At 39.4% G+C, this 14,144-nt stretch overlaps 1 protein-coding gene across 3 annotated transcripts in view; it reads right to left on the reverse strand.

Moving 5' to 3' along the window:
* Positions 1 to 1,712: 1,712 nt before the first annotated feature.
* SPECC1 (sperm antigen with calponin homology and coiled-coil domains 1) overlaps positions 1,713 to 14,144 on the reverse strand; it is a 490,294-nt gene continuing 477,862 nt past the window's right edge. For all 3 annotated transcript variants that reach the window (XM_089685735.1, XM_089685734.1, XM_089685737.1), the window contains 2 exons: positions 3,949 to 4,008; positions 1,713 to 2,731 (listed from right to left, as the gene is read on the reverse strand). In XM_089685735.1, the coding sequence (XP_089541861.1) occupies positions 2,642 to 2,731; positions 3,949 to 4,008 (150 nt within the window). In that variant the 3' untranslated portion in view covers positions 1,713 to 2,641. The remainder of the gene's footprint in view (positions 2,732 to 3,948; positions 4,009 to 14,144) is intronic.

Genomic DNA, 14,144 nt, shown 5'->3' on the forward strand with positions numbered 1-14,144 from the left:
AGTACATATCTGATTTTTTTAACACAATAAAGCTAAAGCAATGGTAATGCACAAGGTTGGGGTGCCCTCTGTTTCCTGTTTTTTCAGTATTCCTTCTGGGTTTCCCTGGCATATAGTGGGGGGCAGCAAAGCCAGAGGCAGTATTGGACTAGCTGAAGGTTATGGGTTGACTGTGCTCTGCAGTGCATTGCTCTTGAGTGTTTTATTCTGTTCCTGCCAGTCCCCCTGCTATCATATTAAAAACGGCCATTCACTGGGAAGACCAATGTACTTCTGTTACTTCTCCCCTAGCTCTTATACAGCTGAGAACAGAGGGTATGTGATCACATATAAAAAAAAAGGAAAAATAAGCTATTTATATAGAATTTTTTTATAGCTATACACAAATGTTTTGCTTTTCATTTCTGTGTTAAAATGAATGGGTTATTTTACACGGTGATGTTTTACATATATTTGAATGTCCCAAAAATTATGCTTTTCTCTCACAAGTGATCACGGTGTCTGAATGAAATCAAAGTAACTTACATTCAACAAGGTCATTAATTTGATGGCCTGCAGAGATAAGAGTTGTTGGGGGGGAAAAGCAGAGGTGAGGGATGAGAAGGTACAGAGGCGAGAGCTGTAGATAAAAGGGGGTGGGGTGTGTAGGCCAGAACGGTGGATGGGGCAATGCAGAGGAGAGAGCTGTATAGTTCTGTATTTACCATTTCACATATCTAAATGTTCAGGGATTTCTGATATAATCTATCTTTAATACTTTACTTAGATATTTACAAAAAAGCAAATAAAATACAATAGACCCAAAACCATTATAGATTCTCTTTAAAAACAGCAATAAAATTTCTGCAATGTCGTATCACAGCTGTGTCAATAACTGGTCAAGAAAAAAAGAATAGATGAGAAGTACGTAGCACTGCTACCTGAATCCTGGGCTAAATTTGCTACCTGGACCCATTCTGTTATTATTATTATTATTATTATACAGGACTTATATAGTGCCAGCAGTCTGCTCAGCGCTTTACATTATAGAGGGAGACAGTACAGTAACAATACAGTTCAATGCAAGAGGGATTAGAGGGCCCGGCTCCTTCTAGAGCTTACAATCTAGGAGGGAGGAGATAGTGGTACAAGAGGTAATTAGCTGTGGGGGATGGAGTGGTAGGAGGAGTAGTGGATTCCAGTATTAGCTGGGGTCGGGGTAGGCTTCCCTAAAGAGATGGGTTTTCAGAGTGCGCCTAAAGGTGAGCAGAGTAGACGATAGCCTGATAGCTTGGGGTAGGGAGTTCCAGAGGATGGGTGAAGCCCTTGAGAAAGCCTGGAGAAGAAGAGCATGGGAGGAGGAGACAAGGGAGCTATAGAGTAGGAGGTCTTGTGAGGAGCAGAGAGTACGGTTTGGGTGGTATTTAGAGACAAGGTCGGTGATGTAATTAGGGGCAGTGTTATAAACGGCTTTATACGTTAGTGTTAGTGTTTTCAATTTTATCCGTTGGGCAATTGGAAGCCAGTGGAGGGATTGGCAGAGAAGGGTGGCAGATATAGAGCGGTTAGTAAGGTGAATGAGATACTGGTTTCACTGAGTGTGGGTTTACTCCACACATTCCATAAACTTACCAGGAGGTTCATTGGTTCTGACTAACTTAAAGAAACCAGAGTTGACATGCATACTTGTTCAAAGAAGTAGCTTGACAAACTGAAATGAAGTATTCCAACACTTAATAATAGTTATATTTTATTTCAAAAGTCTAACCACTCATTTTTGTTACAACACACCCAATCTGGAACAATGTGAGATGCTACAATGCAGAGAACATACAGGTGCTATTGGCTGGCAAGTCCCATTGTATGCGATCACAGTCCCCTGGCTATACAAAGTGACTTTCTTGGCTTTATGGTCATTGCATAAATTATTAACAACAACAAGCTCCATTCCAAACGCTTGGTTGTTCCTGTTGCCACGTGCTGCTGGCAGTGAAGAGGTTAATGTGTGAGTAAACTGTTGATTGGGTGAGTTTTCCGTACAGCCTGGAGAGGTTTGCATGTCTCATGCAGGATACATCTGATGTCCAGAAAATTAAGCTTTCAAAACTTCCAAAAGCCTATGGTCAGCATTCTGAAATCAGGCACCTCCTAAAGTCCACAACCATTGTACATGTTTAGCAAAATGAATAGAACAGTTAAAATGGCAGAACTTACACTTTGTAGAAAGGTGATAAAAACGTTTCTGTGACCAGCAGAAAAAGATTTTTTTTTTCATGGCTTTGTTTGGAAAAAGCTGTGTGCATCAAGGAGATGAAGAATATATATTAAAATAACTTTGCTGACTCCAAGGTCAGTTGCTGCACTTTCTTGGACTTTATGCGGCAGTACTGGATTATATATGGCACATTCTAATATGGGGGGTGTGTGTCAGGGGGTGGGGGTATACACAGTAGCATTACAAAATCCAAGCCATTGGCATGGAGACTGGGACTCTGCTAGACTTATGGAGGCAAATGCCACCAACAGTAAAAACAGTGCACAGAAAAGTTCCATTAGAGGGCCAGGTCTTGTAATAGGAAGATTTGTGTATACTGGCTATGACCTGGTCGATAAAGTGAATATGTGCTTCCTTTGTAGTGATCACTCTTTCACAATCTTTCCTTTAAGTCTCAAAGTATTTGTAGATCTGAGACACATAGTGCATCACACTCTGCCAATCTGGACGGTCAGTGAACATCAACTCATTCAGGTCCTGTAAATATGCAAAAAAAAAAGAGCAGGTTGAAGATTCAAGATAGAAAGAATAAGTAACTAACTCATCCAGTATGTACAGACCTATTTATTTATACATGTCACAGTAATATACATTGAAGTGTAGCTAGTCTATTGAGTTTAACCAATTGATAAGAATAAAAAGCTGCATCCATAGAACCCTAAACATGGCGGATCATTTCTGTGGATCGCTGTGGGTTTAGGGTTTGGTAGGTTCAGACTTAGAAGTTACTTAATGTTGTCTACTGGTTGAAGTCAATAAGGTGTCAATTTTCAATCTGATTACCTATGCAACTAAATCTAAAACTTTTTCTGGTGAGGGATAAGCCTCTCTGGCAGTTTTTTTTTCCTAGGAAGACTCACGATTTCCTCTTTGATCACTGTCACTGGGAATGAAAATGAGGGAAGACCAACATTTTTAGTTGTTACCAAAACAGGAATAAGGGGGAATTTTCCACTGGAATTTTCCAACTATTGGCGACTACTGAGGCGATCTCGCTCACTTTGAAAAGTTTTTGGAAACTTTCTGTTGGATCTACCTGCCAGGAAGTGAAAAGAAATGTCAATGGGAGACAGATGGCAAAAAAATAATCCTGAGAAGGGTTTCATAATTCCCTACTTACAACTGGCTCGAGATATACTTTAAAAAAGAACTGCTATAAAAGACCATGCATTCTGGTATGCTTATATAGAAAGATCCTGCTGATTTTTTGGAAACTATATGAATTGTAGAGTCATAATATAAACAGAATTTTGCCAATCAGCTGATTGGCTGTGTCCTGGTAGTCGCTTGCTGATTTGACTTATTGTTAAAAGTAAACATGTAGTGAGTTACAGATCACATTCCCAGAAAGGGTCAGAGTTGAGCTTTAAAGGAAACTTGTACTGTGGGAAATATGAAGACTACCCTTTCTCTAAGCACATGGGGATTTTAGGTACAATGGCAGAACGAGTTCTAAATTCAGAAATCAATTTCACAAGTTACAAAGCATGGCTTACTTTTCTTATAAGACAGAGCACAAAAATGACAATATGCAAAGTTTTGAAGTCAAAAGAACAAGTCACATTCCATCCTTCTGTACTCATTGATGAAACATACATTTGTGGCTTAGAGTCACATGGCTTTGTTTTATGAACTATTCTATAAACCCCAAAATATGTAATTTGTGTATAAGTAAAAAAAACTGCAATACCCACCAGACTGGCCTTTATTCCTATACTTTCAGCAGCTTGAAATGCCAATTTTAGATTCCTCTTCTGCAAGACAAAGAATAAAATATTGAAGAAAAATAAATGAAATCTCTATTTTTTTTTCATTAAAGAATATAATTGAATATGCTAGAGCAGGGTTTCTCAAATAGGGTTCCGTGGAACCCTAGGATTCCTCCAGAGGTTGCTAGGGGTTCCTTGAGCAATGAACAATTTCTGCCTCTCAGATAAGTTCCCACTGACACCATTGATCTTTTCAGCAATCTATAAAGAGGTAATTCTTCCCAGCAACCATAAGTATAAGAAGAATTCTTCCCACTGATAATCACCTTGATGTATCATGATTTGTAGATATAGTAATTTTAGCAGGGGTTCCCCGAGACTTAAAAGTTATCTTAGGGGTTCATCTGTCTTGAACGGGTTGAGAAAGACTGTTCTAGAGAGTGAGTTTAAAAACACAAATATAAAATGATGGTATATACAAATAATGTAGTACTTTATTTCAGAAGGCATAGTCACCATTTATAAAGTAAAGCGTCAAGAAAAAAAGCCAAAAAAAGGTAACTAATACAGCACACAAAAGAGTATTAAGCTACAAATTTTTAGTTTCTGTGTTTAGATATTCTTCAGGGAATGGAAAAATTATGGAAATCTGTCAATCTGCTAAAAAAAGTGAATGACCATGAAAGAAGAAGTGACAAACCCATGACAAAGAGACCTATGACAACTCTGAAAGCCTTGGTGGATAGGACTGTAGAAACTATGCAAAAACACTACTGTCCAGGAGCTTCACTACTTAAAGGGAGAGTGGCAAAGGAAAGCCACTATTAACTCAAACTGATATGGCACCTATAGTTTACCGGGAGGCACTTGTGAAACTCTGGTCAGCTGGAAAAAAAGGTTCTTTGATCCGATGGGATTAAAACTGAGGTATTAGGTCATTGGTCTGAATTAATGTTTGGTGTAAGCCACATCATCATGTGCGCCATCCCCCACTGTGAAGCATGATGGTGTTTCTCCACAACAGACTCTGGGAGAGTAGAATAAATACAGAAAATATAGGGAAATATTGGAGAAAGTGTGATTTAGTCTGCAAGAAACATAAACCTTTAGAGAAAATTTGTCTCCAGCAAGAAAATAGCCACAAGCACAAAGCCAAAACTCTACATGAATTTATTGAAAACAATAATTCTAATGTTTTGGAATGGACAAGTCAGAGTCCAGATCTTAAGGTATAACTGAAGGAAAAACCCTTTTTTTTAGTTTTGGACAAAGTGGAGGTGGATTAGAACATCTATCAGTTTTATTTATTGCTGTCTGTGCCCTGTTAGGTTGATTCACCCTCTCTATTTGTCTTGTTTACCATTATCATTGAAAGTAAAAGTAAAATAAATTTTACTTTTTGGCTTGTCCCCAGAAAAGTAATAGAGAGGAGATCAACATCGTATCACAGCTGTGTCAATAACTGGTCAAGAAAAAAAAGAATAGATGAGAAGTACGTAGCACTGCTACCTGAATCCTGGGCTAAATTTGCCACCTGGACCAATTCTGTGGGATACTGGTTTCACTGTGTGAGTGTGGGTTTACACCACACATTCCATAAACTTACCAGGAGGTTCATTGGTTCTGACTAACTTAAAGAAACCAGAGTTGACAAGCATACTTGTTCAAAGAAGTAGCTTGACAAATTGAAATTAAGTATTCCAACACTGTATTGGTGTCACTGGGGATGTCAGTGACACCAAGTCAGTTCCCCCCCAGTGTCAGAATGCCCGCCGCAGGCCCGCAGTCCTGCTATAAGTTGCTGATTGCCGCCATTACTAGTAAAAAATAAAAACAGAAAAAAAATTACAGTACATACAGTATATATATGTATATATGTATATATATATATATATATATACACACATACACACACATACATATATATGCATACCGCCATTCGTAAACACTATAACTTTCACATAAACCAATGAATTTACACGTATTGGCATTTTTTTTAGCAAACACATGTAGCAGAATACATTTTGCCTTAAATTTATGACGAAATTTGATTTTTTAAATTTTTTTTTTTTTACTGGACATGTTTAATAGCAAAAAGTTAAAAATATTGTTTTTTTTCCTCAAAGGGGCAGAGCCAATCAAATACAACTGAAAGAAAGCTCTATTTGTGGGACTAAAAGGACGTAAATTTAATTTGGGTGCAACGTTTCATACCCGTGCAATTGTCAGTTAAAGTAACGCAGTGCCGTAACGCAAAAAATGGCCCCGTCAGGAAGGGGGGGGGGGTAAATCCTCTTGAGGGTGATTAATTTTTAATAAATGTGACTGGACTTGAAAAAATGCCATTGACTCATGACCCCCATGTTACTTGGTAGAATTGTTGTGCAAAGAGGTATGAGGAAAATTGTCCAGACGTTCAAACATGATCAAGACCTACAATTGCTACCGAAGGTGCCTCTATTAAATACTGACCTAAAGGGGTGTATACTAATGCAATCAGTTATTTTGTGCATTTTCATAGTAATATAATATATTTGTAGTATATAACAAATTTAAATCTTTTTACAGAGATCTGTTTTACGTTGACGAAATAAAAATTCACTTTGATTCGATGTTCTATAACAATAAAATTTGAAACAAATTTTCAATTTCTTGAATAAAAAGAATACTATATTTTATCATATGCCACCATTATACGATAATAGAAGAGGCAAGTCACTGACTGGTACCTCAAACTTTGCTGTTCTAGGCCAGAGACTATATAGACTTTTGTGGGCTTGCATACGCCTTATGACACTATACTGCATCCCTATATTTTATTATTCACAAAAGGGCTCTGCTCTTGTTATAGTGCTGGTTATGGTCAGCGTGATGGATGAACACAATTATAGGAACATAGAAGACTAGACTAACTGCAGAAACAGACCAATAGCTCTGTCGAGTCCGCCCCCTTCTTTTATATATTCCCATTTAGTCTGTCAAATATACAATTGAAAATGCCTTCGTATATCTGTTTGATAAGTGAAAAAATACCTGTCAATTCTGCCAGAATCTTGGAAGCTGATAACTTCCAGTTACAAGAAAGTGTTACGCCAGCCATACATGACTCAAATTTCCAACTGGCCCCATCAGCATCACTTAGCTAGGCATCTTTTGATGTAAAAATCCAAGGAGCTGTGTGGAAAATTGACGATTGAACCATGTCTACATCCTATCAGATGCAGTCACTGTTTGGGTATTCAGGCAATCATGGATGCCTGAATACTGCAACCAGCAATGATCATTCCTCCATCCACATTGTTTAGTGTAAAAGAGAAATCTGTAGTAGCTGTGCATAGCAACCAATCAGCTTCTACTCTCGGCTTGTTCAGCAGAACTTTGAAAATAAAAACTCGAATTTGACTGGTTGCCATGCACGGCTACTCCAGTTGTAGTAAATTATGCCCATCGTGTTCAGACAGGAAGTTGGGGCACACTATTTCTGGCACCTCAAAAAATATGTAAACCTTCACCTTGTAAATCAATCCATTCAGTTTAAAATAGAAATGAAAGGCAAAACATTTGTGCATACATCTAAAAAAAAACATGAAAATGCCTTTTCTTCCCCTTTTTATAGGCGATCACATACCCTCTGTTCTCAGCTACTTAATGGGCTCAAGGAGGAGAAACAGAAGCACACGAGTCTTCCCAGTGAATGGCTCTGTGGGGTGGTAGGCCAACTCTGATCATTGGAGGAGAGCAGGCTGAGTTCCAGCACAGAGAACTGACCGCGCTGTGATCTGGCGCTTAGTGTTGTCAGTTTTTAACAGGAAAGCAGAGGGACTGGCAGGAACACCAGGGATTTCTCACAAAGGAAGAAATATACAGAGAACAGGATACTTTTTCATACAAGTACATGGTGCAGCAGGCATATGAGATGTTGAGTTTAGATATTCTTTTTTCTGCACTTGCAGTGTTTCAAGGCATAAAACATTGGAAATTGTGCAAGTATTGCAGACATATACAATTTTTTTTTAACTCAACATACTTTCCATTAAATTACTTGCCTTAGTTAGCATGTCTTAGTTTCTGAAAATGGAAAAAATGCCTTATGTAAAAGATTTGTATTACTTTTATGCCTATTTCTGAAATATTTCCATATAAAGACTTCTCTGTGTTTGTTATTATTAAAAGGACAATATCAAGGAGCAGCCTTTCATTTTAGCAGATCCAGAGACGCATCTTATTCCAGTTCACAGGTACATTCAGTACATCTAATGGTGCAATGTGAGCGCAGTGAGATGAGTCACTAGAAAAGGAAATAAAAAATGATGGTGTTGCCTCAGATTATTTTTCTGTTTCTAATGTTACTTTCTTTGACAGTCCAGAGACAACACTTTCACAGCTCTGAAATGTGGGAATCGGTCAATCTGTGAAAAGGAGAATAATTCTTTCCAGGAAACAATCATTATTTGAACGGGAGATTGGTCTCCCCATCATACTGCACTGCATTTATTGAGGGTTGAAGTCATGTTCAAAAAAAGACCTGCTGTAATTGCAGAGAAGGGTCCAAGCCATTCTGACCCCAAGTTCAGATGCGTATTACTGGCTGCCATATTTTTTGTCTTCAGCTTATTAAGTGACATAATGTTTACAAAGCATCCTGGCGCCTGTGTGCTTCGAGGTTAGACATGCAAGACTGTGATATTAATCACTAGCAATAATTTGTGTAACATTGCAGTGTTGGTGTTAGATCGATTATTATATGCTTTATAAGTATAACATTGCTGCCCAGTTTCACTAACTAGAAATCCCAGCTCTGGCGTATATCTTATACACTACTCAAAAAAAATTAAAGGAACAGTTTTTAATCAGAGTATAGCATCAAGTCAATTAAACTCCTGGGATATTGATCTGGTCAGTTAAGTAGCAGAGGGGGTTGTTAATCAGTTTCAGCTGCTTTGGTGGTAAAGAAATTAACAACAGATGCATTAGATGGGCAACAATGAGATGACCCAGGAAACAAACAAAACAGGAATGGTTTTACAGGCGGAGGCCACTGGCGGTTTCCCCTACTCATCTTTTCTGGCTGTTTTTCACTAGTTTTTCATTTGGCTAGGGTCAGTGTCACTACTGGTAGCATGAGGTGATACCTGGACCCTACAGAGGTTGCACAGGAAGTCCAACTCCTCCAGGATGGCACATCAATACGTGCCATTGCCAGAAGGTTTGCTGTGTCTCCCAGCACAGTCTGAAGAGAATGGAGGAGATTCCAAGAGACAGGCAGTTACTCTAGGAAAGCTGGATAGTGCCATTGAAGGTCCTTAACCCATCAGCAGGACTGGTATCTGCTCCTTTGTGCAAGCAGGCACAGAATGAGAACTGCCAGAGCCCAACAAAATGACCTCCAGCAGGCCACTGGTGTGATTATCCCTGACCAAACAATCAGAAACAAACTTCACGAGGGTGGTCTGATGGCATGATGTCCCCTAGTGAGCCCTGTTCTCACTGCCCGGCACCAGAGCACTCGATTGGCATTTGCCATTGAACAAAAGAATTGGCAGGCCTGCCACTGGCACCCTGTGCTTTTCACAGATGAGAGCAGGTTCACCCTGAGCACATGTGACAGACGTGAAAGGGTCTGGAGAAGCCGTGGAAAACATTATGCTGCCTGTAACATCGTTCAGCATGATCGTTTTGGTGGTGGGTCAGTGATGGTCTGGGGAGACATATCCATGGAGGGATGCACAGGCTAGACAATGGCACCCTGACTGCCATTATGTATCGGGATGAAATCCTTGGACCCATTGTCAGACCCTACGCTGGTGGTGCAGTGGGTCCTGGGTTCCTCCTGGTGCAAGACAATGCCCAGCCTCATGTGGCGAGAGTATGCTGGCAGTTCCTGGAGGATGAAGGAATTGATACCATTGAATGCCCCCCCCCCCCCAAGTTGGCCTGCTCTAAATTCAATAGAACACCTCTGAGATATCATGTTTTGGTCCATATGATGCCACCAGGTTGCACTTCAGACTGTCCAGGAGCTCAGTGATGCCCTGGTCCAGATCTGGGAGGATATACCCAAGGATACCATCTTTCATCACATTAGGAGCATGCCCAGATGTTGTCAGGCATGTATACAAGCACGTGTGGGCCACACAAACTACTGAGTACCATTTAGAGTTGCTGCAATGAAATTTCAGCAAAATGGACTAGCCTGCTGCATAATTTTTTCACTTTGATTTTTGGGCTATCTTTGAATGCAGTCCTCTGTAGGTTGATCATTTTCATCAAATGATGGGGCATCTTTACGTTCCTAACACACTACTGAGTCCATATCAGTATAGATATCAAACATGATATTTTACCCCATTGTGATCTGATGTGTTCTCAATGTGTCGCTTTCATTTCTTTGAGCAGTGTATATATATATATATATATATATATATGTGGCAATGGGTAGATGGTAGCTGCGTGTAGGCAGGGCCTACAATGTTGTACTGAGAACGACGGTGTGTCAGCCTGAAGTTGGGTCACTTCCCATTGCAGGTATATGAAGGGAAGATGTTCCCCAGGACTCTTTCCATGGGAGGTAGGAGAAAGGACATGTGATGATGTAGTCACCATTAAACAAAATATAATACCTGAACTTATGGGACCCTAGCATGGGAAATGGAGAGGCTAATAGACACTCCTAAGGAAAGTGTCAAAGCTACAGGTGTACGCACCACTGCCACAGCCGAAGCCATAGCTCATGATCTGTTAAAGTGTGTTTAACCATTACTAAGAAAGAGACGATACTAACAGTTGTTGAATATGTTTCAAATGCTGCATTATTGAACTGTATGGAACCTGTCACCTTTGTGTCAAGAACTAACTTCAGTAAACAAGTTTCATTATTCAACAAAGTCTGGTTTGGTCACTACATGAAGGAAACAAGTGTGCTGTTTTATGGTGTATGCTAATGAGTAGTGAAGTGTAAAACCATGGTGACAATAAGGAAGCAATAGAATGGAACCTCTGCATAAAGAAAGAGGAGCAGCAAGTTCAGGAGAGGGAGCAGTGGTGGCCGGGGAGGGAGGTTCCGTCGAAGGGGTGGATTTTTTCCTGGTTAATATTCCCTTCTCAGAGGTTGGGACCCTATCTTATGGCATGCTGAGAAACAGAGCTACCCAGGTATTGGGTCTGGACCATGTATGTGTGAGGCTTCACAAAGTGTTCGGTGGCTTACCTCCCATGCCTATGGGATAAAACTAGTGCAGTGTACTGTATGTGTATGAACTGGTGGAGAATAATTACTGTTCTACACTGTCAATTTTGAAATGTCTCTGGGGTCAATGTCGGGATAAATGTCCCTGGCATGAAGACCATGTTTCCTCTGGTGTGAGGCTTAGTGCAGTGGTCTGATATGTGGCACGGGGTGGGCCACTAAATAAGCAAGCATAAAACTTTGTTGGTTAGTATGCAATTACCCCGTGCTGCATCCAGCAGACCAAATAGTAAGCACACCACAGGACTTGAAATACTGGCACCCCTGCATTTCTGTCAGATAATGCACCACTTCACCCAGAAAATTGTTTCAATTACAAATGTTTCGGTGTTCTCACGTTTATTTATTTTGTTTGTATTGGTATGACACAAAAAAATGGAGAAACAAAAAGTCATATCTGACATGTTCCACGCAAAACCTCAAAAATGGATTGTAAAAATTATTGGCACCTTCTCAAAACTGTAAGAAATAATTGCATTTCAAGTTTGTGATGCTCATGTAGTGTGTAATCAAACTCAATTTTCTTGTGTCCACTGTACGCAACATTGTCAAGAAGTTTGCAGCACATGGCACTGTAGCTACTCTCCCTGGACGTGGACGAAAGAGAAAAACTTGATCAAAGATTGCAACGAAGGATTGTTCAATTTGTGGATAAAGAACCTCGATCAACTTTCAGACAAATTCAATCTGTCCTTCAGGCGCAGGGTACAACAGTGTCAGCTCGCACTATAAGTCACCATCTGAATGAAAAGGAACGTTTGGTAGGAGACCCAGGAGGACCCCACTGCTGACAGAGTAACATAAAAAAGCCAGCTTGGAGTTTGCCAAAACTTCGCCGGGGAAGCCAAAATTCTTTTGGAAAAATGTGCTGTGGACAGACTAAACAAAATTACAGCTTTTTCATAAAGCCCATCATACTACTGTTTTCAGAAAAAGAAAACAAAAGAATACAGTCAAACAAAGTGGAGGTTCACTGATGTTTTGGGGTTGCTTTGCTGCTTCAGATACTGGATGTCTTGACCATGTACTTTATGAAATCTGAAGACTACCAAAGAATTCTGGGGTGCAATGTAAAGCCCAGTGTCAGAAAGCTGGGTCTCCATTAGAGGTCATGGGTCTTAAAGCAGGACAATGACCCAAAGCAAACGTTAGAAAGCACCCAGAAATGGTTTAAGACAAAGCGCTGGAGAGTACTGAACTGGCCAGCAATGAGTCTAAATCTCAATCCCATACAGCACCTGTGAAGAGATCTCAAAACGGCAGTTGGGAAAAAAAGATTCCTTCCAATCCAAGCGACCTGGAGCAGTTGGTGAAAGAAAAAGTGGTGCAAAATTCCAGTAGAGAGGTGTAAAACATATTGATGGTTACGGGAAGCGATTGATTTCAGTTAATTTTTCCAAGGGGTGTGCTACCAAATATTAAATTGAGGGTGCCAATCATTTTTTCCAGTCCATTTTTGGAGTTGTGTGTGGAATGTGTCAGATTTGGCTTTTTGTTTCTGTTTCTCCACTTTTTCGTGTCATACCAATACAAACAAAAGAAATAAACATGAGAATGCCTAAACATTTGTAAGTCCAACAATTTTATGGGCAAAGTGGTGCATTATCTGACAGAAATGCAGGGGTGCTAATTTCGGTATTTATGCAGCAATTATTCAAATGCAACTTTTTTGAAAAAATACACTTTAATGCAAACAAAAAAAATCCCAAAAAATTATAATTCTTTTTTTTTTAAATATAGAAGATGATGTTATTCAGAGTAAATAGGTACCTAACATTTCATGCTTTAAAATTGTGAACACTCATTTAAAAGGTGTAAAACCACAGTACTTAAAAATATCAACAGGCAATGCTTTAAAATTTTTTACAGGTTACCTGTTTGGAGTTACAGAGAAGGTCTAGCACTAGAATTATTGCTCATTATAACCTTTGTGGCGATACCTCACACGTGTGGTGCAAACACTGTTTACATATGCGAGTGTGACCTACGTATGCATTGACCACTGTACGCAAGCACGAGGCGATAAAGGCACTTTAACATTTTTATTTTTTTTTACCCTTTCCCTTTAATTTTTTTTATCACTTTTATTCCTATCACAAGAAATGTAAACATCCCTATTAATAGAAATAAGGCATGACAGGTCAACTATATGGAGACATCTGGGGTCTATCTTTTATATTTTACAAAAGAAATGGGTAATAAATTGATTTATTTGCCCAAAAATAAACTTCTGTGTATTTCTTTCTGAAATTTTGCATTTCAGAAACCGTTGTGACAATAATGTAACATAAAAAATTTGAACTACCAAAATTTTAACATCTAGGATGTCTGCTTTCAGGAAAATATATGTTTTGAGGGTTTTAAGTAATCTTCAGGTCTAAAATGATAAAAATATCTGTCTCCTGAACCCTAACACTGTGCTCTCTCTCCTACGTGGACGCTTTAGTTTGCCTCAATTGCCAGCTGCCTGTAGACAGTGAGGGGAAGCGGGAAATGCATAATTCCATGCTCATTACACACTGCCATTGTTGAGGGCAGGGGAGTGGCAGGAGGATGGTGTGTGGGGCAAAATGCACCATGTAAGTAGAAAAAATCCTTGCACCTGAGTGATATATATATTGTACGCAACAAGAAGGGAAGTATGTTTGCTGAGCTCTAAGCATTGCATTGATTCCATGTTAAGATCTACAGTATGTGGTTAAAACATAGGGCTGGGCACACAAGGTCATATGGATGAACAGGAATGTCTTATTATGAGACATCTGTCTGTTCTCTAACTTGGCCAATGGATAAATGTGGCACTTTGTGCTGACCGTTCCTTTCCCCATTCTCCATAGCAAAGAGGACAATTGAAACCTAGTTTTGCTCAGAATTTTCAAGTCTTAGAAATTAGAAAATTTGTCTGTGTGCAATCATATGGAACTTTCTTTATATT

The sequence above is a fragment of the Staurois parvus genome, unplaced genomic scaffold (genome assembly GCF_062004578.1).
Source record: "Staurois parvus isolate SC_StPar_1 unplaced genomic scaffold, SC_StPar_1.0 ptg000382l, whole genome shotgun sequence".
Lineage (NCBI taxonomy): Eukaryota > Metazoa > Chordata > Amphibia > Anura > Ranidae > Staurois > Staurois parvus.